The sequence below is a fragment of the Anas acuta genome, chromosome 6, assembly GCF_963932015.1.
Source record: "Anas acuta chromosome 6, bAnaAcu1.1, whole genome shotgun sequence".
NCBI classification, from domain to species: Eukaryota; Metazoa; Chordata; class Aves; order Anseriformes; family Anatidae; genus Anas; species Anas acuta.
The window spans coordinates 24,897,971-24,922,958 of record NC_088984.1 but is presented as its reverse complement, the minus strand read 5'-3'; the positions used below and the strand labels follow the sequence as shown (position 1 = coordinate 24,922,958).

The 24,988-nt window shown below is 40.4% G+C and overlaps 1 protein-coding gene across 3 annotated transcripts in view; it reads right to left on the bottom strand.

Moving 5' to 3' along the window:
- The window catches only part of ITGA4 (integrin subunit alpha 4), a 38,823-nt gene extending 14,832 nt beyond the window's left edge, over positions 1-23,991 (bottom strand). The window contains exons 1-15 of one of the 3 annotated variants that reach the window (XM_068685862.1): positions 23,020-23,991; positions 22,813-22,934; positions 15,829-15,935; positions 15,605-15,734; positions 14,339-14,406; positions 13,533-13,662; positions 9,528-9,613; positions 9,150-9,209; positions 8,921-9,058; positions 8,319-8,430; positions 6,049-6,143; positions 5,592-5,682; positions 4,229-4,274; positions 3,723-3,877; positions 1,921-2,075 (exon numbers count right to left, since the gene is read on the bottom strand). In XM_068685862.1, coding sequence (XP_068541963.1) covers positions 1,921-2,075; positions 3,723-3,877; positions 4,229-4,274; positions 5,592-5,682; positions 6,049-6,143; positions 8,319-8,430; positions 8,921-9,058; positions 9,150-9,209; positions 9,528-9,613; positions 13,533-13,662; positions 14,339-14,406; positions 15,605-15,734; positions 15,829-15,935; positions 22,813-22,934; positions 23,020-23,210 — 1,686 coding nt within the window. In that variant the 5' untranslated portion in view covers positions 23,211-23,991. Of the gene's footprint in view, positions 1-1,920; positions 2,076-3,722; positions 3,878-4,228; positions 4,275-5,591; positions 5,683-6,048; positions 6,144-8,318; positions 8,431-8,920; positions 9,059-9,149; positions 9,210-9,527; positions 9,614-13,532; positions 13,663-14,338; positions 14,407-15,604; positions 15,735-15,828; positions 15,936-22,381; positions 22,737-22,812; positions 22,935-23,019 lie in introns of those variants that run through there. The other 2 variants (XM_068685860.1, XM_068685861.1) reach the window with 2 other exon arrangements.
- Positions 23,992-24,988: the final 997 nt, after the last annotated feature.

The following is a 24,988-nucleotide window of genomic DNA, read 5'->3' as shown; positions in this document are numbered from 1 at the left end:
CGTGGCCACTATTCTAATTCTTATCTGCAAGCTTGCTTTGACCAAATCATATGTAATGTAATTCATAATTTTCCACAAGGTCTTCTCTGCATCTGCTTTATATTATTTTCACTATACTAATTAGCTATTAATTACTATTTACTTAAAATACATAAAACATACATGCTTTTTTTCGTAAGGATTGTATTCAACATTTACACTTAGCTTTAGGAGCTTCATACAAGCTTTCATACAGAAACCTCAGTGGGTTGAAGAAGATGCTTATGCTGTTGTTAATTAACAATTACAAAGAAAATTGAGCTATATGGAAGAAAAAATAGCAATGATAGACTATAGGAGGTGATGTGCCAAATCATATCTTTCCTCTTACACAAATGCATGCTGATGCTGGTATGGCAATCTGTACAAGGTCAGCTGTCAGTCAGACCTCTCTTAGCTTACACAACTCTTGTAAGGAAGTGGGCAATTTGCCATTGCTCCTTTAAGTAACATTCACTTAGGTGCAACTACCAATTGAGATGCATTTGGGCAATTTTCCAGGAGGTAACACAGGCTTTCCATTCTAATCCAAAGCTTTATCTTGAAGAATTGGCTTCTGATGATGTCATAAGCAAAACAGAAGTAAAGGAAAGGAAGAAAATACATGGAAGACTTCTTCCCTGCTGTTTCTTTCTAGCTGTAGAAGATTACATCTATTTCCCAGCCTCTGCTCAGGATCAACTGCACCAGTTATCCTAATAGGTGTTTGTTCTAAAAAGTCACAGAATTGCTACTTGAAGTTTTTTAAAAAAGGGACAGGCAAGCTAACGCATTGTTTTATTACCCTCTTTTCTACTTCATATTCCCTGTCCTTAGTATTTCTTTAAAGAATTCTTTTCCTCCTTAGATAATGCCTTACAGGAGATAAATCTATTTTTTTTTTTCCTGAGTTTAATAAAAGGTGATTCTTCTCTGTCCGCTAGGTTTCATTTGATTGTATTTTAGGACTTCAAGTTCTTCTAATTTATTCTCCTTTTTTTTTTTTTGTGGAATAGGTGGGTTTCTAAGATGTTTGATATATTAAATCACTTTATTCTTTCTTGTTCAGTAAACGGTCTTATTATCTCTGTCCAGACAGCATCTATTTTTATGTTCAAGACAAGTCCTTCATTCATCCTTTAGAGGGATACAACAAGCATGAATACTGCATTTCACTTGCTCTAGGTGACTTAAAGGCTACTATTGGAGTTAGGATCTCACTGACTACATTTTTACTAACCTATTTCCAAGTCAGAACCATCCTTAAATTGAAAGGATGGCTGCTGTTGGATCGAACTCTACTTCTGGGAAACCAACAGCTGACTTCCTGATGCAGAGTGGCTAGCGTCATCTCTACTACTGATGTTGGTACATGTCTTCCTGCCTGGCTGACAGCTCGCAGGTCTCCAGTAACCTGCTGCTGAACACCCGCTTCTGCTGGCAGCGCCGCTACCTCTGTGCCATCTCCTGCAAAGCAATTCTACCATGAAGTTGTTGTGGAAAAAAAAATCCACAACAAAGTTGTTTCTGTACCTTCACGGACAGAATGGAAACCACATTCACTACTTATCTGGTCCAGGATTAAACTTCAGTCTATGATGTCATCCATAAAAAAGTGAAAAAAGAAGTCAAAATATGCTCATGTCCTACTTTATCACTGTGATTATTATTGTTATGCACATTTTCTCTGACAGAAGAGATGGCAGGCCCACTGACTTCCCCAGAGAAAGCTAAATTGGCATCAGAACTACAAGGTATTAATTGTAGAAGTTATGAACACAAATATTTTACTTCAGAAATTATGTGATGCAACTGTAAACAAAACAAGTTATTTTGCAGCAGGTGTGCTTTCAAAGGAGAACAACGGATTTACAGAGCAATACATGTCGAAAATTACATTACCCTCATAAATGCTGGATGGTCATTGCAGGCAATGCTCTTGCTGTTAATCTTAATATTTCCAGAGGTTGTGTCAGATGTTCCATTGACAGAAAAGTAAAATCTTGCTGGCGTATCTATTTTTCTATTCACATCGACACTAAGATTATAAAACAATACTGCAAAATAAAAAACAAGGAAAATGAGTTATAAAAAGTAAAATAATTTTCATGAATTTATGATAGAAATCCTATCTTTTGACTCATTCCCTTAATTATGTTCCATAATATCAGTCTCAAAATGCTCCACTTAAAAATTCTCTAGTACAAGTCCATACCTGAAAAGCTTCTAGACCTCTGAAAATAATTGCATAGTGACTGATCCCTGATACATGCTTTTACATCAGTGATAGTTTTGTCAAGTTACAGTTTTCTACCAGAATCTGCTTACCGAAAATCTGCTTCAGTTCCTCATAGGGCTGACATTAAATTTCAAGAAACAATGAAGTCACCAGACATTGACAAATACAGCTTCACTTCAGTGGTTGTTGTTTTTTTTTAATTATTTTTTATTTAAGTTGGAAAGCATGAACTGCTATGATAACAAATTGCAAAAACATCTCAAAGCATTACCGACCTATCACTTTCCTTCCTCATTTCTGCCAAAAGTTAGAATACCTAGAATTTCTTCTACTCTCTTCTATCTAAGTTGACAAGTCATATGTCCAAATTCAGCAAGGGTAGTCCAATTTGACTGCTCATCTTTCATTTCAAATATGAATTTCCGAAGATCTGAACTTGGAACATTAGTTTTCCATTTACATGTGTTCTCAGTAATGTGTTCCTAAAGGACAGATTCATATTCACATAGAAAATATTTAAACAATTTAATTTTATAATATAGTCAGTAAATTATTTTGAATATATTCCCTCCCATAGATATTCCTTCAAGCAAAGTAAGTTTTTTCCAAAAGCAAAATATTCATTATGTACAAGATGTATTTTTCAGTATTTTTTATGGGACTCCCTCTCTTTCACATAATGGTACAGTGTTACAATCAGGTACTTGAGCAGCTTTATAAAAGAAACATCTTTTTTATTGTGAAGTGGAAGACTTCAGGCTAAAGCAGTCTTGGTCTAGGAGGATTGCTTTTAGAAGACATCTGAATATCATGCTGAATAATATGTTTGATTCTACATTAAGAAAAGACATTCATCCATCATTAATTCCCTCTCTATTTGCAAAGCAACGGCTCAGACATATTTGCATGTGGAAAGTTCAGACAAACTTGACAGACAATCCTCTGCTAAACTGAATATAATCTTTGGGGGAAATAAAGAAAAAAAGAAAGTGTTCACAGAATAAGTGCACTGTATTTTTTGTGATCCCTTGTGACATACTATCTAATTAAAATGTATTAAAATTATATATTAAATTATTATGATGCTATGAAAGGGACCATCTGAAGCTATGAGTGAATTTAATGACGCTACTATTATCTAAACTAATTCAGGTACTGGAAATAGTGAATCTACAAGGGTGCCATCCTAACCACAATGCCTCTTCACCTGTTTAACATCACTACCTTTTGCATAACATATAACTCAATTAGTCCTAGCTGGGATATGCGTTTATTCTAAATTAAATAGAAGTGTAATGGCTCAATGTTGCAGGAGCTCAAAAAAAAGGTATCCATATTTCTTAATTTTTCATTTTATACTAAACTTATTTTCATTTTGGTGAACTCAATAACTTGTTAAACACCAATAGCTTTATTTTGCAAATGTGTGCATGTCAAATGAATACATATATTGGAAGTAGCTTACCAATATAATCAGGTACCTCTCGTCCTGTATAGGTAAAGCATATCTTCAAATTCATACAGATGGCAGGCTGGTCATTTTCCATGCAGTTTAAATTAGTTCGATTTATTGAATTAGGATGTTTTAAAGAAGCTTCAACAATTATTACTGGTTTTGTTCTAAGAATATAAAAGAGTCAGTGTTCACAAAGTGATTCAGAAATAACTTACAGAATCTCTAACAACCTATTTTTATATTAGTATTATCATTCTTAGGTTATCTGCATTTTCAAGTAGTTCAATGCAATATTTTTGTTGCCTCAAAAAATTTCAGAAGGATATTTTCTTTTTCTTCAAGGTATTTACTTAAATGTTTCCAGAATGCTCTACACCTGAAACAAGTGAGTGAAAGCTCAAAACACCCAAGAAGATTATCATGAGGTTAAAGTACACTTTTTTTTTTAAATTGCATTTTTAAAAGTACAGTTAAACTGGATGGTCTTTAAAAGTACTGAAATGTAGCAGCCTCACCTCAGCACCACAGCAGAATCAGACAGAAATGCACCAACTGCTACATCTGTATGAAAAAAACAGATCAATATGCATAATTTGTCAACAGGAATTACTTCAGGTACAAGCATTTTGCAACATATTCACCTTTTGGCATCATTAAAACACTACATGCCCTTTATTTGTTAAAAGGCATATGTTAATATCCAGAGGTGCGCTTCTCCATACAGATGATTCCTCAAATTGTTGTCCCCTGTCCATTAATACCACACACTAATTTGCCAGATTTGCAGATATTAATAACGTGATGATCTGATTTCCATTACAAGTTTAAGCAGAGGACACTGAAATACAATTCAGCTAAATGGAGGGTACAGGCATTCTTTTAAACCCAGATATTTGATTTTGCTCTGCTATGCACACAAATGTATGTGTATATAAAAAACAATTATAATTGTATGTATTACATGTATCACATTATACATAGAGACAGGAAGAAACAGACAGAAAAAATGTTTTATTCCAAATTACCTGAAAACTACTGATGCAGTAAGGAAAGAAATGTACCCCTCAAATGAGGTAGCAAAAGTAAATCTGTCAGATAAGTCTCAATGGTATAATGGTCAGAGGATGCGACTTCCTAAACAGTAAAGAGCAGGTGACCGAAGAGCAGGCTACCTATACACTATCTCTTAACCCAGCCTAATGGGTTCAACCCAGATGAGATTTCTATGGACACAGCCAGAGCCTACAACATGAAGTTAACGGTAATGTTATGCTTTAACACAAGTATGATCTGACATAATCCTTTTCTGTACAACAGCAAAACATTTGAGTATGTTTTTAGAACCAGCTAAGCCACTTTACAACAAACGAGCGCTTCTCTGCCATGCCCACAAGCACTCCACAAGAGTCTTAATCCACTTTCATGAGCTGTGAGGCAGGTTAACATACCATTCACACAGACCGTGAGGGCTGCTGAGCTCACTGACTCCTCGCAAGATCCAGACTTACATGAAGACCAGTGAGATTTTTAGCTTAGCATACTAGTCTGGACAGTAAGCATGCTTTAAATGCCCAAATTAGCTCACTGTGATACTACCAAATGAGATGGCCACCACAAAAAAAATGAAAAGTACATTTTTCTTCCACTTCAGCACTATAATCTTGCTATTACATCTCTCTGAGTCCTTCAGTAATAGGTACATGACTGTAAAAAAAATGCTCATCTGAACTTTACCTTTTTTTCCTTCCCAAACTGCAAGACACATCATCTTAATAACAGATTTTATTCCATTAAGAGTAATAAGTAGCACCATGACATCGTTCCCTGTGAATTTATACCCTTCTAAAAATTAAAAATAATCACAATTGTTTAATTCACCTTGATAACCATTGTTATCTGCGTCAATGCCACTTGCTATGGATTGTCCAAACATGCTTAAAGAATTACTGACTTGATGTCCTTGTATTCTCTATGGAGGAAAAAGAACATAAAATTATTCTTGTAAAGTTAATCTTTCAGCTACAATATCCAATGAAAAATGGTAGTGTAAACGTCCTACTTCTGCAGGCAATCACATGCCTACCTGTGAAAGTGTACCTCTGAAAGTAATATTCCTCCAGAATTTTAAACGCTATATCCCAGAAGCCCTGTCTGAGGCCTCTAAAACATTTTATTTTTCTATTAAAGATTATATTATGACTGAAATCACAGACTGTGTAAAAATTTCTGAAATCTTTTAAAGTCCAATGGTCTGAATGCTACATTAAAGGAAAACCCTCTTCAATCTAAACTTAAGGTTTTTCTGAATTGGTTGTTTTCCACTGAAAAAGCATACCTGTGAAAATGTCGGGGTTATTCCATCTTCCCTACCATTGTATATATAAATAACTCCTTTTAGATTATCTTCTTGTGGAGCCCCAATTGCTACATCTGTGGAAAAAACAATTTAACAGTAAACAGTTGAACAAGGTGCAGTTAAAGAAATCCAAATCACAATGCACACCATACCAGACCAAACTCATTTGACTGAATTCAAAAGCAAGTGCTAAACATTAAGGAAATCTAAAACAATACAGATCAACTAAATAATTTCACTGCCTGGAGTACTATGTTTCTGGAGAAGAAGTGCTAACTGATTCTATGCCACTAATTTTCTGCAATAAAAAGTCTGTTCCTATAAATTCTGAATATGACCCTTAAAAGGCTATTGTGGAGAGTACTTAAAACAACTATGGTCTTGAAAAACAATTGCCTTTTATTCTTGAAACTATGATGATTTTCCTGCACTCTGCTATTCCCAAATGGACTAAACACTGAAACCCTAGAAGTTCTCTTACCACATTAACTAAAATGAACCATTTATTTTTCTCTGAAATGTCCTTAAGAGCTGATAACAGGCTTGAACGGGCATTTAACGTGGAAATGAAGGCGGTCCATTTCTACAAAGGAGTATGTTTTATGCTTAGATGATCTAATACCTGCAGAGTGTGTTAACATACAAATATGCAAAAAAGTGCTCGTAATAGTCCTTGCGAAAACTTCAAAAAGCCTCAGGTTTCAAATAGGCATAGTGTGTTCACCAGAAAGCAGGGGGAAATGCGTTATTACATCTTAAAATTCACCCATATGAATCAGTAATTGTGAAGTTTCATTTACAAATAAAACAGAACTATCTTCAAATAAGAAATACTCCATACAGAGCACCAAACCAAAATCACGAGAAAAGCAAAGCTCTGATGATTTGGTTTAGCTGAACAGCTCTCTGATTGAATCCACATTGATTGATTCTGCAACTTGGGTGACTAAAACACACAAAATATGTCTCTCCACTGGTGAGATGAAAATAGGACAGCCAAGTTGTGCTGTCTAATTAAAGCTAAACATATGTTCTTGGGGGTGGTCAGATTCTACACCAACATGCACGCCATTATCTTCACAGGGCTGATACAAAAGGCTTACATCACTGAAGCTCTGCTGTGCTTTTCTATTACTTACTATAGACAAATGGTTTCTAGCACCCGATTTCTCTTTATGTTTTGCTTCCAGCTGTTTTTCTTACATGGAAATTTCTTTTCCTACTGCCACTCTCAATATTGCTTCCACTTATTCTTTTCAATGTTTAGCTTTCTTCAAAAGCTAATCCACTTGCTTCGACTCCCCCTGCAGTTTTACGATGCCCCGTTTACATTATATTCTCTCATACATCTACTTTGTTATATGCTGCTATTAATTTGATTTTACTTCTCTGTTCCCCAGTCATACTGTTGGCTACTACTTTCCTTTACAGTTTGTAAATATTTGGGGGGGGTGCGAAGCCCAAAACTTGTGTGTAAAACTGTCAATATAACTGTAGAACAGGAGGTAGGGATTCTAGCAAGAGATAAAGAAACAGTTTCTAAAGGAGAAAGTGGACTCTGTTAGAGAAAAGGAGAGCAGATAAGAAGAAAATGACTGTTACAAGCTTTGCAGGTTCCAGAGTGGGATCAAGAACACAAGACAAAGTGAAGAGTGAAAGAAGAACCCTGGATGGTAACTGAAAATATAAAGGGTTATTCAGAAACGTGAAGAAAGACGTGGACTTGGTAAAGACACAGCCCTGTAAAAGCTGACAGTTTTTGCACACAGGATAATAGCTCCCTGCATACAGTCCAATTTTTGATGGAAAAAATGAAACCATTTATGAATTTCTGAACAGTAGACAATACCTACTGTATTTTTATCTTGTCCCTGCACAGCCTTTTTGTGCCTGCACCTCTGCTGGAGGGGAATACATGCTGCATTGCCAAACAGGAATACTGACCGTTTCTTATTTGTGTGAAACCATGACAAAATGGATAAAAACATTGGGCCTGATCCTGGATTAGGGATTCTACTAGTACCCAAATTTGTAGAATAAATTATCACCTATACTAAAGTGACAAAAGCTAATCTGTTGTTATTACACATCAATGACTGTTACCCAACTGTATTTCAAGTCAGCGGCCTAGAAAGGAATGGTCAAGTCAGCAATTCAAAGTCTTTTTAGCCTTCCATAATCGCCTTGTTTATAGTGACGGTCCACATCTCAGCAAAAATTAAAACCAAGCTTTTAATTTTTATATTTACCTTCAAAACCATCATTATCAATGTCTCCTAGATTGGCTATGGACTCTCCAAACCTGGCTGCATATGAGTCACTCCCACTGAGCTCTATGTCCAGTTCTACCATCTTTGCCTCCTGAAGGAAAACAGAGTCAATGGCAAATTAACAGAGGCTCTTCCAGGTGACCTGCAACACTGCTCAAAATGTTAGAACTGTCTTGAATGCTAGCGTGTATTCCTAATCAACTCTGTAGTGAAGAAGTCAGCATTATCAAAGATTTCTAACAATATTTAGCCTAAGAACAAGAAAGAATAAGAAAATTGTTCTTTGAGAATGAGAATAGCAACGTGTTCCCATAGCAAACACCTACAAACAGCAGCAGGCCTATATCAGAGTAGAGGGGCTTACTGCTCTGAGAAACCCGTGTGCACTGAGTTTCACTGAGCTACCCTTTGCAGCTGTGCTACACAGTCCTGCTGAGATTGTCACTGTGGTTCTAACGTTTTTGCTTTATTCTGAAATACTGTATAAGAGAGAAGAAATCTCTTCTTTTAGCTTGTTACACTGTAATAACTGTGTTATTATGATTTTATTTCTTTTTTATTTTTTAAGAGGAAATACTTACAGAACCTGAATTGATATAGACATAAACTCTTCCTTCCTCTCTGATGGTACTTAGCATTGGAGCACCAACTAACAAGTCTGAGAGGCCATCTGCATTCAGGTCCACAGCACAAACTGCAGCTCCAAAGTAAGAACCAAGCTGTGTGCAAACAAGAAATCCTGTTATTTCAGACTTTGGGGAAGACATTCTAGAAGTTCTAAGGTGCAGAAAAGTAGCAAGAAAGACTTACTTTTTTACCCCTTAGTTCAAATAGAATATTTAGGTCCTTCTCAATGCTAAAAATGTATGCCTAAAATGAAAAGAAAACAAAAGCTTCCTTCAGCAAACAGTAACATGAAATACAGTCCTGTACTTTCTCTACAGTATGTGCTAGAGAATCAGCTATCACAAGGTACCACTACTTGCTTTTCCCATCTGTTCCCATTCTTTAACACCGTAGTTCACAGCAGTGTTATCTAGACTATCTTCCCTCCTTCCTTCCTTCGACTTTTCTCCCTGGGAGAAAATCACATTACCTGACACTTGCCTTTATTATGCTAATTTAAACTGAAAAAACATGTCTGAGTATATGGAAGAATGTTGAACAATACTGTAAACGATCTCTTACTTTACCAGTCTGCTCCTGTTGGGGAGCCCCTCCAATTACTTCTGTACTGTCTGATGTCAGAAAATGTCCAGCTCCAACAGAGTATCCTGTAAATTAAAAATGCACCATTCAATACTGTCAATACCATACAAAGAAAAAAATGGGAACATGACGTATAAAAGCTGTCAACACCACAAATTATTGCAAGTCTGACATTCAGAACTCATGCAAGTTAGCAATGAAAACAGAAAGGAACGTTTTTAAATATGAACAATAGGTCAATACAAACAGTAAGTTCCAGCAAGCAGAAACAAGCGTCAGAAACACTTATTTCTTCCCAGGATCTAAATTATCTGCTATACTTTAAAAGTCTCCAAAATAAATTGCAAACATCTTTTGTTAATTCATATTCTACAATCATTCGGTGATTATTCATACTGCAATACAAATAAAAATCATAGAATCATAGAATCATAGAATATCCTGAGTTGGAAGGGACCCTTAAGGATCATCAAGTCCAACTCTTGACACCGCACAGGTCTACCCAAAAGTTCAGACCATGTGACTAAGCGCACAGTCCAATCTCTTCTTAAATTCAGTCAGGCTCGGTGCAGTGACCACTTCCCTGGGGAGCCTGTTCCAGTGTGCAACCACTCTCTCTGTGAAGAACCCCCTCCTGATGTCAAGCCTAAACTTCCCCTGCTTCAGCTTAACCCCGTTCCCGCGGGTCCTGTCGCTAGTGTTAATGGAGAAAAGGTCTCCTGCCTCTCGACACCCCCTTACGAGGAAGTTGTAGACTGCGATGAGGTCTCCCCTCAGCCTCCTCTTCTCCAGGCTGAACAGGCCCAGTGCCCTCAGCCGTTCCTCGTACGTCTTCCCCTCCAGGCCTTTCACCATCTTCGTAGCCCTCCTCTGGACACTCTCCAACAGTTTCATGTCCTTTTTATACTGTGGTGCCCAGAACTGCACACAGTACTCAAGGTGAGGCCGCACCAGCACAGAGTAGAGCGGGACAATCACCTCCCTCGACCTACTAGTGATGCCGTGCTTGATGCACCCCAGGATACAGTTGGCCCTCCTGGCTGCCAGGGCACACTGCTGGCTCATATTGAACTTGCTGTCTACCACGACCCCCAGATCCCTCTCTTCTAGGCTGCTCTCCAGCGTCTCATCGCCCAGTCTGTACGTGCAGCCAGGGTTTCCCCGTCCCAGGTGCAGGACCCGGCACTTGCTCTTATTGAACTTCATACGGTTGGCGATCGCCCAGCTCTCCAACCTATCCAGATCCCTCTGCAAGGCCTTTCCACCCTCATTCGAGTCCACAACTCCTCCAAGTTTGGTGTCATCGGCAAACTTGCTCAAAATACCTTCTATTCCTACATCCAGATCATTTATAAAAATATTGAAAAGTACCGGCCCTAAAATGGAGCCTTGAGGGACCCCACTAGTGACCGCCCGCCAGCCTGACGCAGCGCCATTCACCATAACCCTTTGGGCCCTGCCCGTTAGCCAATTGCTCACGCATCGTATGATGTTTTTATTTAGCTGTATGGTGGACATTTTGTCCAGTAGGATCCTATGGGAGACCGTGTCAAAAGCCTTGCTGAAGTCCAAAAAAATCACATCAGCTGGTTTCCCTTGGTCCACTATCACATGTCCATACATGTGATACTATCACTATCACATGTCCATACAGTGCAATAGGGATGCACTTTATTCAGTTCTCACTCAACTATTCTTATAACCGGACTGCAAGGAGATGAAATGTGGGGGTACTTATGTGTCCACACATATATACACCTGTATGTGTATATGTATATATACACAAACACAGCTTATTGTCTTTATTCACATATTAATGTCTCCAGCAAAGTCTAATTATATAATAAGAAAACATTGCATCAGCTTTTGTAACTGGATCCACATAAAGTATTTGTCTGCGTAGAGACAGCTCTTGACAACCGGGACCATATTTTGGTTCAGTCGTCCAGCCACAAAATTGCAAACTGAAGGCTGACGCCTTAATCTGTAGCCACACCAGTCATTGTTACTCTTTCCAAAATGTGTTAAGGCTAATTTGAAACAGAGAAGACAGTTAACATATTCTGCTACTCTTGCATTTACTGAATTTCTGTTGATTTTCACAGCACACAGAGAAAATGGATAAATCATATCGGATCAGATAAGAACGGGCCTTAAATCCTTCATCTGTGAAGACAGCTGTCTAGAATTCAAGCTTTCTTGAGGCCAGCATTTTATTTTCATATTTTAAGCTAAAATATGCAAACAAGACAATTTATCATTTAAAGGTCAATACCTAATTTTTACGTACTCAACCAAAAAATTAAGCTTGAGTAGATGAACCTTCATTTACCTCCTCTGATCTTTATTTTATAGTTATTTTGGTTTTACTGAAGTGTAAATATTGATAATTTTAATGAACTTTTAAAAAAATAAAGTCACTAAAAGAAACTGTCATCATCAGAGCACACAGATTTCTATTGTGGCATTCAAATGTTAGGGGGAGGAGGGGAAATCACATGACTGACCCTTTAAATTTAAAGGCATAATCCAACAAGATTTTATTTCCATCCCCAGTATTATCTCCTCTTCTGCATTACTAAAGATTGGCTTACTACCTTAAAATCCTCTGGCTTTTCATTGCCTCCCTTTTTAATGATAGATATTATATTGACTTCTCAGTTTTCTCAGATTCCTAAAAGAAACTATCAATTATTTTGTGATTTCTTTACAGGAGTTTGTTAAGTATCTCAGGTTAGTCTTTCATCAGGCCCAGCTGATTTGTAAAACCAACTTATCTAATCCTCTCCCTACTTGCTCCCCAGCAAAGTTCTTATACAAGCTTTTAACCACTTGCCTATATTTGTTTTTTGGCTGTCAAAGACTTTATTCATTCATTACAGAGATTCTCACCCTTATATTTGCAGGAGAGAAATCTGGATGAGCTTTTTCCCAGACAGGTGCAATATTTTGCCACTAAATGTTAATGGTAGGCACCCTCTAAAATTTTTAATTTGTCCTATGAAAGGTTAGAAACATTACTGATTAACTTTATTGATCTGGGTATCTGATCACCTTTTACACCCATCATCTTTTGCTTGAGTTTTCCTCAGAGCCCAGCTGCAGCTTTTGCAAGGCTCAGTACTGACTTCTAAAATGTTAGACATTTTATATTTCCTAATATTTATTTCATAATTTATGCCTGCTTCCTATTGCCAAAAGACTGAAAAAAAAGGAATGTTTATCCACATGAACTAGATCTATGAACAGGAAAAAAAAAAAAAAAAGCCACAGGCGAAAGCAGTTTTCCTTAACAGTTCAAGAAGGACAGATAGTCTTAGCGTGTAGTGTGAAAACTGAAGTTGTTGATGGTTCTGGCATACAACCCTACAAATTCTAGCCCTAAATCCAGCTAACTACTGGGTTAAAGGAACATGTATAGGAGCTGTGTGGCCTTCATTGTAGATGTTTGTATGTGAGGTTTGCATTCCCATGTATCCAGACCAAGATACGGCAGGAATAAAAAAATAAATTATGATTGGAGGCAAGTCAGTCTCTTAAGATCATAGCATGCTTCCCCCTTATTGAAAATATAATTAGGTCTTGTTTCCTTTCAGCCTTCACTGTAATAAACTTTTCACATTTCTGTTACACGTGAAAGCACATCTTTTGCTATAAAAACATTTAAGTATTTCAGACTTCAGAGACAAGTGCAAACTGCTACTAATCAGAAGCATCTCTCCCCCTTCCATAGCAAGAAATGATGGAAAGTCAGTGCAGAGATGATAGAAACAGAAACAATGTTTGAAAAGCTTCCATGTGAAAATAACAGAAGAAGCCTTACAATTAAATAATATTTAACAAAAATCAGAGCATGTCTATAGAAATGTCACTCCTGGGATTAACATAGCAAATACTGAGAAATACTGTGCACTGACTTCAAGATCAACTATTTAGCTTAGACTTTGATTTATATATTTATAAAGTATTATATGTTTGAAGTACCTAGATAACTGCCATATTTCACTTGGTTATTTGAATCTGAATAAGCATGGATTGTATTTGCAGTTGTATTGTATACAAAAACAGAACCAGTCCAATAAAATGATCCAGGGGCTCCCATTATAATTAAGTCCTAAAAGAAAAATAAAACATAGCTTTGTTATTCACGTTTCAGTATTCATAAAGATAGCAAAACAAGTCAAATGCTTCTCTTTAGATCTCCTGTGAACTCAGTGAAATGATACTGGAGATGTATATAGCTCAGTGCTCCAAGATTACCACCAGATCACAGACAACATTTTTCAGACTTTCTAAAAATATGCTTCTTGAAAAACGTTGATCTGGGAACATTTTGAAAGAGAGCATCAAACTGTACAGTTTCATCTCAAAATGATTTTTTTTTTTTTTTTAGAAATCATAAACTTAGAGTGCTTAGAGTGCAGCATTGATTAAATACAGAATACTACTTTGCAAAGCAAGAAGGTAAGCCTTATTAGCATTACTGTTATATAAAGTAGATTAAAGAGAACAATAAAACCTCATACTCTGTTATATGCATGCTTTTTACTCCTGAAAGGTAATTTTGACTTTTAATTCCAGAATAAAAGTAATTTTGAATATAAAAGTATTCTTGGTTAGTTTGGGAATTATCATGCAAGTATTATTAAGATTCCATTAAAAAGAAATGAGATGAATCTGATTTCTTCAACAACAACAAAGACAGTGCTAATGTTTGTGTTCACATACAACTTTAACATATGTGTATATTTACATACATCTGTGAGAAATTTTGTATCTTCAATACACACCCCAATGTAAAAACTAGATATTCCAGCCTGGCATGACCCATAGTCTTCTCCAAACTTTCGCACATGATCTGGGTATGGGCAAGAAATATTAAAAAGGATGAGAAACATGCAGTTTCAGAATTTAGTACTAAGTCTTGAAGAGAAGTTGAGACAAGTTTAACCAAAACCAACCAAAAAAAAATAAATCAGTTTTCAGTTCTGTAATAAAAGTAAAAACACTGTTTTCCCTGGTATAGCCTTTAGCTTCAATACCCTATTGTAACAAACGCAAAGCACCATGTATCACTTGATCACAGCTGCCTTTGAAATCTTGTGAAAGATTATAGTTTTCTTTTTAAATGATTCCAAGCAAGTAATACACCAAGTGAAACAGTATAAATTGAGCAGCACAGATGGATAAACTCAACTTCTCTCTTCCACTCAGTGTATAATCCAGGCAATCTGATTGACAGGCTTACGTGTCTTCATGGAAATTGCCCCAGTGCTCCATTAGGGTTTTGAAGGGCTTGTAATATGGATATCTTAGAAACATTGGCACCTAATATCCTCAGTAGCTGTTTTTACATCCAACATGCCCAGCTCTGTTTTCCTTCTTCTCCTTGCTAACTGCCTCCATCAGAGTTCCCTTTGTCTCATCCCTAGATCTGTTCACCTGAGCATTGCTGAAGAGAAAAGCATGATTTCACCAACACACCGAGCAGTCCACAAAGCCAGCAGCGGGATGTCTGACGGCATTACTCTACTGGTCTGCATGAAGAGGGCAGATTATCAGCTCTCTCTTGCCTTGGCAAGGGACAGGGTCACAAGACTGTTCTCCTGGATGGGAGGGATGCATGAAAGGGAAGGCAGGGATGGCCTTGTTTGAAAGTTTATGGTCTTGACTTTTATTCTGCTCCTGAGGTTCTCTGAGGAAGGACTGCCGAAGGTCTTGTGCCATGGCAGTAGCCTTGGCAGGAGGAGATGTAGGAACAGGGATGCACAGTGACAGGACACGGTGTTGTGCTGAGGAACCACGAGTATTCATCAGCAAGTATTCTGATGCTTGATTTAAACTATTTGTTTTGCCTGTTGAAAGCAATTTTTCCTAAAAGTGATAAACATCTTACTATCAAAGTTATATCACAGGTTGGGTTTATAACATCAGTACAGTCTTCAAGCCTTTGGCTGCAGAAATGCTGCCCAGAATAACACAGGCTTCTCACAAATCTGCACCTCTTAATTTTGTATCTTTTCCTTCCCTAGAATGGACCCAAGCATTCTGCTTACCTATATAGCACGGGTATATTCTTCTGCTCAGTTCAGTTCGAAAATCCGAAGAGACAGCAAAACAAATACCGTACGGCAGTTTGTGTTCATTTTTTATGTAAAAGATATTTTTCCATCTGTGTCCACAAGCCTATGGATAAAAAACATGACGTTTGACACACAAGCATAACAGTTATGAAGGTGGTCTGACAAACGGACTCGCAGCTTCAACGGTTAATACATACAACGATAGATCCGTTCTCTTTTGGCTGCCTCGATAAGCTGACGCCCAGCCACTGATTATCGCGCTCTTCCACACAGGTCTTCCCACAGCGCTCTCCTTTGGGGTTGCCTATGACACAAAGACCAATGTGCTGAACAGAGGATGAGCTGAAAGGCCACATGGGGGCTAACAGGAGAGCTCTACGGGGAGACTCAGGCAGTCCCAGTTTGGTGGACCTGACCCCATCTCTGTCTTGCATTGTTTGCATATACTTTTCACATGCTCGAGCAAAGGTAGGGTTGCATGAAGCCAAAGGGAGTGTGCTGGTTCTGAGCAGGGCAGCTTAGGCAGTGAGAACTGGCTTCTCCGTCATTATTGAAACTAAGAAAGTGATGTTACACTCAATCTGATTAAGAACTGTTTTTTCTTATGTAGCATCTCTTTCATAAATTATATCATATCATTATGTAATAATTCATTATGCAATCATCATATTATTAATATATTAATATCAATATAAAATATCATTCATTATGTAATAATGAGACTATCCTAGGGTTGTTTTCTCAAGTGTTCTTCAGCCTAAAGGTTTCTTATAAACAGAAGCAGTACCCCTGAGTACCCCTAAAAACTAGCCTAAAACAAACATTTCTTCAACTTCTTTCTAAACTATGTATCAATTGGTAGCAGATCTTAAAATTATCTCTACCGCAAACGGCTATCAAGTAAAGTGCTGTAATACCACTGCAGTCTTTACAGGGGTACAGGGGATATAAAATCACTGTGTCTTCTTGTCCTGTGTACACCTTGCACTGCTGCATTTATTTAGCAGTAGCTCGTTCTTTTGTATTTTTAGTAGTTTTTATTTACTAGTTTTATAGTTGTTTTTTTTTTGTTTGTTTGTTTCTTAAGGAGAGGTAATTTTTAAAACCCTAGAGAACATAGTGAAATTTCTTCGAACTCCCCCAAAAGACTACAGTACTACCAAGCCTGCAAATATTTGCTCCTAGAATGCATCAGGACTACCTATAGTAAGACAAAGCTACACATGTAAAAGTATTTTATGTTATATAAAGAAAGCTTTTCATTCTTAGTAGTACCTACTACATGCTCAGGAGAATAAACACACTGAACTGGTATTTTTTTATGCATCTCCATGACACAGCTTATGAAAAAAATGCTTATAAAATAAGGAAACACATAATGTCATTTGAACAAGTTGTTCTGTACAACTTTTAAGACTTTCCTAGACTCAGTACAGCTAGTGATGAACCGTAACTTTTGAAGTTTTTGTTGCAGTTACCCAGAAGATGGCGCCAGTACAGATCAGAGGACCAATGCTACAGGTGACATTGAGAGGGGAAAAAAATCCACCTCCATCCCCCAAACTGCACTGCCATCAGAGCTGAAATTTATTATTGTCATTTGACAGTTTAAATAAATGCAGTCCTAATTTATTGGATTTGTTGAATTTCTTTTGGAGGAGACACAACTGCCAATATTGATTAAGTATGGAAACAGAACAAAGCATCTATCTAGTCTATTCAGTGACCAGCAGACAGATGAATGACTTTGCTGTACACATCCTTAAAATTAACACTTTTTAAAATAATTTTGTACCAGGATGTCGCAGAGTGTGTTTTGTTTGTTTGTTTGTTTGTTTGAAACCAAAAATACCCCATTCATGGTATCAAGACAATTCTTTATCACAGTAAAAAATAAATACAAAAACAAAACAAAACACTCAGGAGAGAAGCAGCTGCAGGAATAAAAGCCAACAGTCATCCTTCTCTCGGAGCTTGTTCCCTACTGTTTTGTGACAGGCCTAGCATTGAACAGCTGTGTGAAGAAACTGTTGCAAGGAGTTTTTCTTCTTCCACGCTACTTTTACTCTACTTCATTTTCCAAATACTGCTTTTTCACCCTGTTTTGGTGGAAAGACCAGAGCAGAGCAGTCAGAAATCCCGCATCACACTGCAGTGAGGACGATGCACATTGACCAACACAACTGTGCTCTAGCTTCTTCCTAAAACACCTCCCTTCACAGGATGAAGAGGCACCTGACCCTTCTTCATCTCCTCTTTACCACTTCCTCCTCCCCCATGTGCTTTTCCCCACAACACCAAGGATATACATATGTGAAGTCCCTGTAAATAGGAACCAAGCTCAGGCCAAGAGAACTTACGTTGCTGGACTTCAATGAATATCTGTAGGTCACCTGAGCAATGGTAACTAACATGTGGGCTCTTACTCAAAACAAGCATGAAGTAAAATGCCTTACTTTAAGCATCTACTACAAAGAAGTTGATTTTTCCGCAGGCCATCGGTTACTGAGGTTTCAGCGATGAGCTTCTGAATTCTCCCACACTGCTAACATCAGGGACATGAATTTCCATATACTGAATACATCTCTACCCTCCCATCCTGCAGCAATTTTGAGACAACTTTGGAATTTAGTTTGGGAATTTAATTTTGATATTGTCATTTAGAACACTTCCTAAGGGAGGTGACTTCCATGGTTTCTAGGAATTACAAAGCACATTAATCTAAATGAAGTCTTCTCAGAAAACAAAATTCCATTACATTCCCACATGCAGGAATTAATATATACCCTTAAATCTGAAAAGCCCCTTCTGGCAACTCCCTTTCCAGCAATGCTTTCTGTCCTCTTATGACAAGGACTTCCTTGGGATTTGTTTTATAGCGTATTTGAGTCTGTAGGAAATGAAAAAGGAGAGCAGACCAGTGTCATAAGTTTAGACCTCTGGAGGGTTTATGAGCCTTCTTGTCAGAAAGTCAAGCAAAACCAGCTAACGTCAAAGACAGAAGGAAGCTTTGCTTGACCCAGTGTCCGATGCATTCCCATATGCATTTCAGAGGCCTGTAACAAAAAAAGCACCACCATTCACTCTTGCTCATTGGGTTGTATTCCCTTTTCCCTGGGCTCCACCACATGTTCTTGATGCAGGTTCCCTTTGGACCTCAGCTGATCTGCTGCCTTATGTTTCCTCTCTTCCTCTGCCTGGCAAGTATTCAAACACCTTGAAAATGTTAGGCCTTTATGGGCAAGAGAAGGGTGAGCCTGGCATCTTCAACATGGTGATGAGCCCCTGCTCCATGTAGTTGCAAAGGCTTTATCTAATGAGAAGAGAAAACACTGCATTCTGCACAAGAAACAGAGCAGCACTGCATAAGCTCAGAAGGACACAGCAGCTTGATCGCCTCAGGGAAAAGGAGCACGCGTTGTCATAAAGTCACTGAGAGATAAGTAATTGCCCAGTCTGTGTACATTACACAGCTGGAAGATACACTTCTGCTATAATCCCTGCTGCACGCATCCACAGAAACAGCATAATCGCATACAAATAAGGTCAGAACTTGAAAAGCCACTTCTAGCTCTGGCCTCAAGGACTCTTAATACAGATGTCTGCAATGTCATCTGAGAAACCACGTTTATATAACTTGCCCCAGTGCCTTCCATGCCAAACAGCCTCCCATGATCCTTTCTATCCTCCCAGAACTCCTTTAATGCTAACTGATTAAACAACAAAGTCTACTGCAAAGATGACAAGCCTCCTGATGTCCTGCTCCTAGGTGTCAGGTTCTCACCAGACTCTTTTCATTTGCCCAAGGCAATCTTCTCTCTTTTCAGCGATTCGCTAAGCCTTATTCTTCCAATGCCCCCAGAACCACTTCCACCAAAACACACCAGCTACATGAGAGCTGCTTCTATTACTCTGTAACAGGCTGAGGCCCAGAAGGTCCTGTCCTCCTTCCACAGTAAGGACATTTCCAAGTAGATCACTGGCAGAGTATAATCGATGCAAGTGAGATCAAAAAGCCAAAGTATCAAAGGCAAAACTTACTGAAATCAAGGCTGAAGAAACACAGGTCTGCCTTTTGGTGAAAGCCATTAACTGCTCACTTTTCCATTGTAACGATTCAGCTGGGGGAGCTAGAGGGCAATTTGTTCATAGGTTAATTGCAGCTGGGACTTCTTGGAAGGGTGGAAGGCTGATACTGTGGGCAGAGCTTGCTGGCCTGATTTTAAAAGAACATGAACTGCGTTTACTGTATGTATTTGTAGTTGAAACTTTTTTGTTTTGTTTTGTTTACACTTGATGGCAATTTTTGTAACTAGTTTGCTGTCCAATTAATCATTCTCAGTTACAAATATGAGAGCAATTTTCTTGAAGAATTTCTATAACATTTTGCACGTCCAAAATGTAACAGGTCAAAACATTTGAAGAACATTGCGCAAGTCCCCTTGCAGTAATGTATTACTACCCCCAAACTGACCTGGACAAGGCCTTGAAATTGAAACACAAGCTAGCAGACTGATGGTGTTCTGAGTAACATACCTGAGGCATTCTATGTTGTATTTGTGCCTACAGATGGATTACAAGCCTCTGCATCTAACATAAGCCATCACCGAAAAATACTCCAATTATGAATAAATCAGTAGGCTTGAATATTTGAAACCACTGACAGAAGTACTAGAACTAGAAAAGCAACTGAAAACTTTGCTCCACTGTTCAACCATCACAGTGAGATTTAAAAGTTTCAATGAGGGTCTGTGAAGACAAAGATTTAGTAGTGTATCTCATGACTCCCCTTAGTTCTTAAACAAGCCCACATCCCTGTGACACTCTGAACAACAGTAAAATTCTCTAAAGTATGCCTAGATGAGTTATTTTCAGATGCTTGGATGACTGTAGCATAAGACTGTTCCAACCAAGTCTTCCTTTATTGAGCAACCACATAGAAACGTGTGACATAGAAAACACAACAACAGTTTCATGTGATCAGAGGCTTCTTAATTGTGCATGAATCCTTCATTAATTAGTTAAGCCAGTTTCAAGGCTACTTTAGTGAAAAATGGCAACAAAGTGTCTTAACATGTTTATGTCTAAGGACTTCAAATCTATTTATTACAGAGTTCTGACATTCAGAAGAAGGAAAAAAAAAAACAAAACTTCTGTTGCCTGTTGTCACCTCTATATTTCTATGACACAGGATCAGAAACTTATTACCTCAGAGATTCTTTTACTGAAAGAAATGTGAATCCAGGTATTTAAGAGAAAGATAAAAATGGCTATTTCTCAGTTTGCCTGTCCCAGCAGTGTAATATATCCCTGCACATTTTTCACAGAAAAATATCCTTTTCTATGAGCTCAGAATCCAAACTTGGCAAGAATCCAAGCAGAAAAAAGAACAAGGAGGTCACTGACAGAAAGACATGGTGCTGATAAAACCATTATGTCCCAAAGTTGCTGACAGCCTGAATGAGTTAGACAGGAGATAATTAAGTTCAGCTTTGCAATTGCAAATTCCCTTGTGTATTTCTGTGACCGCTCAGCAGGATGACAGAAACTTAACGAAGCTCAGATACTAATCTACTTAATTTACATCCCATGCACCACAGCATGGTTTGGCTTCTTTACTGACCTTACTTCTTGTTTTAGTGGAACACTTCTTTGAAGTACCTATGCAACTTCAGAAATACTTTTGAAGGACCCATGTGATTTCAGAAACACTGTTGATGTACCTTAGTGTTATAAAGATGTCACCTATCACTAATGAAAACAAACATTTTGAAAAAGCGTCTTGTGGTATTACTGTTTTTAGAAGTCCAGGACAAGAGAGTAAACATCGTTGTGCAACCTACAACCTCTAAATCCAGGGACGGAAGTGGTGTTAAACTAAGCCCTTGATACCACATAAACATTTTCGTTCACCTGTTGCACCGTTTCATTTAGAAACCCCTAAGCTACTGAAGAAAAGCCTACCAATTTCCTTTGTTAGAGGCTTTTGTATCTCCACTGGCTAAATGAATAAGTCAAGTACTGCAGAGGTATTGCAGCTTTCAAAGAAGTTAAAACCTTACTACCCTTTGCCTCATCTACACAGTGAGGGGCTGTTTTAGCCTCCAACCCAGTAGGGCCTTAATGCCTTTTTAGCATATGCTCTTTTACCCATTTAGTTACTTCTTTGGCTTTTCCAAGCCTCTTAAACAAGCAATTGGAGAAGAAAGCCCTTTCTTATATATCATTTTTCCAATAGATCTGATGTTGGAATGAAATCACTCAGAAAAAAAAAAAAAGTGCTTGGGCTGGAATAACTTTAATTCAGTTTCCACGAGCAACTGCTTGTATCTTAGTTTTCTGTAGTTCAGTTACAAAATATAACTCTTACTTCTGTCTGTAGGAAAAAAGTTGATAGAACCCACCAATTCTAATTTTCTAGAGAAATTACTGTTGTAACTATTTTTGGAACAGAATCCTGCATTCTGTCCTCAAAGCACATCAGTTCATGGTGCGTTATCATTCCCACTGGTTTCAAATATTTTGAAAACTCTTTCCCGCGCTTCTTATCCTCACTGGGCGGCAAGTTCATGGTTTTAACGGCTTGGACAGTTTTGGTTACAGCAGGAGAGAAAGTTCAGGAAACTTTTAACATGCAGCGTGGAGGTAGAGTGGAGGTACTGTATGCAAGGAGGACGAGAACAGACCCCAGAGCAATTCAGGCATATTCACAGTAACCCACCGCAAAGCGTGCTCATTTTGAGCAAGTACCTGAAAAACGCATCCAGTTACACCTTCTAGGACCGTAGCAGCAGAGAGGAGTTGGGTTAACACAGGAGCTGGAAAAACTGCCTGGGTCACGAGTAGTTTTGGTGCCCGGAAAGAGGATTTACCCAGCGGGCTGCGCCCACCCGGGCTCCCACGGCGCGGCTTCGCGCAGGGATGGCCGGGCACATGGTGCCAGCCCCAGCCCCCTCTGCCAGCTGCGGCCGCTTAACGCAGAGCCGCGAGGGGAGGCACCGACTCCCCAGCGAGGCTCTGGGAGGTGCGGGACCCCCCTACGGTCCGGCCCGATGGGGCAGCCGCACCGGGCTCGCCTTTGGTCCCAAGGCGGTCGCCGGTTGCTCTCAGAGCGGCAGCGGAGGCACAGACAGACCGCCAGACCGCCCGCCCCCCACTCCCTCTCTCCATCCCTCACTCACCCAGCTGGAGCTGCTCGCACTGCCTGCGGGGGTTGCTCCCGATCCGGCACCGGAAAATGGCCCCGGGGCTGTCCACCGAGCTGTTGGCCGGCCAGCTGGCCCGCGGGGCGCCCGCCACCAGCCTGCGGGGCACAGACGGCGGCGTGAGGGGCCGCAGGGGGGGCTGCAGGCTCCGGCTCCCCCCCGGCAGCCCCGTCCGAGACTCACCATCGCTCCTCGCCGTGGCTGTGCAGCAGCACCGAGTACCCGAAGAACGTTCCGGTGCCCCCGCGGAACAGCAGCGGGTGCCGGGTGTCCAGGTTGTAGGGCCGCGCCGTCGGCAGGCGCTGCCCCAGCAGCAGCAGCAGCGGCAGCAGCAGCGGGGCGGCGCGGCCCGCAGCCCTCCCGCAACTCCGCATGGCTCCGGCCGGCCGCAAGCACCCGGCCGCCCGCCTCCCCGCTCCGCTCCGCTCGGCGAGGGGCCGCGCCGCCCCCGCCCTGCCCTGCCCTGCCCTGCCCCGGCACCGGGCAGCCCGCGCCCTGCTCCCAGCCGGGCCGAGCCGAGCCGGGCCGGGCGGCTCCCTCCCTCAGTTCCCGCAGCCGTGCGGGGTGTCCCCTGCGGAGCGGGGGGGGGACCGCTCGGCCGTGCCGCCGCCTCCTCCCGCGCCGCGGCAGCCCCTCTCCCTCCTCAGGCGGCGGAGGTCGGGTTTCTCCCCGCCCCGCCCGCGCACAGGGGGTGCTGCAGGACGGGGCACGGCCTCCGAGCCTCCCCCTCGGGCCTCCCCGCGGCCCCCGGGAGCCCCTTGCCCGGTGTTCGGGTTGGGGGGGGGTTGGGAGATGGAGGGAGGCTGTTCCCAAAATGTCCTCGCCGGCTTCCTCGCCCTGGCGCGTTGGATTTCCCGCTCCCCTGAGCGCGTCTGCCCCGAGTCCCGGCGTGGAAATCCAGCCAAGCCCGGGTCCGTCCTCAGGGAGGGAAACTGCGGTCAGATTTGTGCCTTCCTTTTGGAAGTTGAAAAAGTCCTCGTGTCTGTGCTGCTAGCCTTCCTGCCCCTCGGCCGTTGCACTGGGGGGAACTCCCGGGCCCCCCTCTCGGTGGGGAGGTACCAGAGGTACCAGAGCCCCAAAACCAGCGTCCTAACGGCCAAGGACAGTCCTGAGCCCCATCCCGCCCGTGTTGCACAGGACCACTCCCTGCCGATGACTTCCTTCCCTGTGGGACGGAATCAGAACAACCCCTGGCACTTTGTTCACATTTGAAAATGAAATTTCACGTTGCTGTTCAGTTTTGCATTCCAGTTGAGTAGCTGGTAAAGTTACCATCCGGTCCGCTGGACTGCACAGGAGTAAAGAAAAACTTGAGCATCGTGCAGGAGACCTGATGCTTAGCAGGCCCTGTAAAAGGCTCCCTTGATCTTAGTAAGGAGCTTGGTTCTGTGTGTTTCCAGAGTCAGTCACTGAGTCTCGATTTAGCTCACATTGGGTTGGGTGTGTGTTGAAATCAAGGCTGTTACTCCACAGACAAACCTTGCCTCGCTGAAGTTCCTTGAATAGCAGAGCTTCCCCACTGCTGCAGTACTACAGTAGCACAGCTACGCACTATGGTAGTTTCAGTTACAGGTACAAGAGCATAAGCGGTTCTTCAAAGAGGAAAAATTAGTTGTAAAGACTATTTACTGTAGCTGGGAGACATCCACTGTCATTTCAACTGCTGAATATTACACACATTAGAAATAACTGTGAGATGGTAGAGTACCAACCCCAAATAGAAATTCAGAACATGGCATTTTAAGCTTCTTGGAATAAAAAAACCCTCTCATTTCCAGTCAGTTAATCAAAGTGTGGAAAAATTAACACTTCTGCTAAATGCAGAGCAACTACCAGAGTGGGACACTGAGTGATACATCTTGTCCTTCTAAGCGCATTCAGGTGTATAATGCCTGTAATGGGATTAGTGCATTGCAAGGCCTGACAGGCGGTCAGTCAGTTAGCACCGTGTCTTTTTTTGAAGTACTCATGTCTAGAACCATCAGAGGGCTTCCCTGGATAGCACGGGTGTGGAGCAGTGACTGTTTCATGTAAAGGAGCTAAACAGCCCCTCAGCAGCCCTTCATCTTCCTTCCAACTACTGACATCAAAGGAGTTATGACAATCAACAGCAGCTGTGAATCTGCATTTCTACTAGGCAGGTTTTCACTGT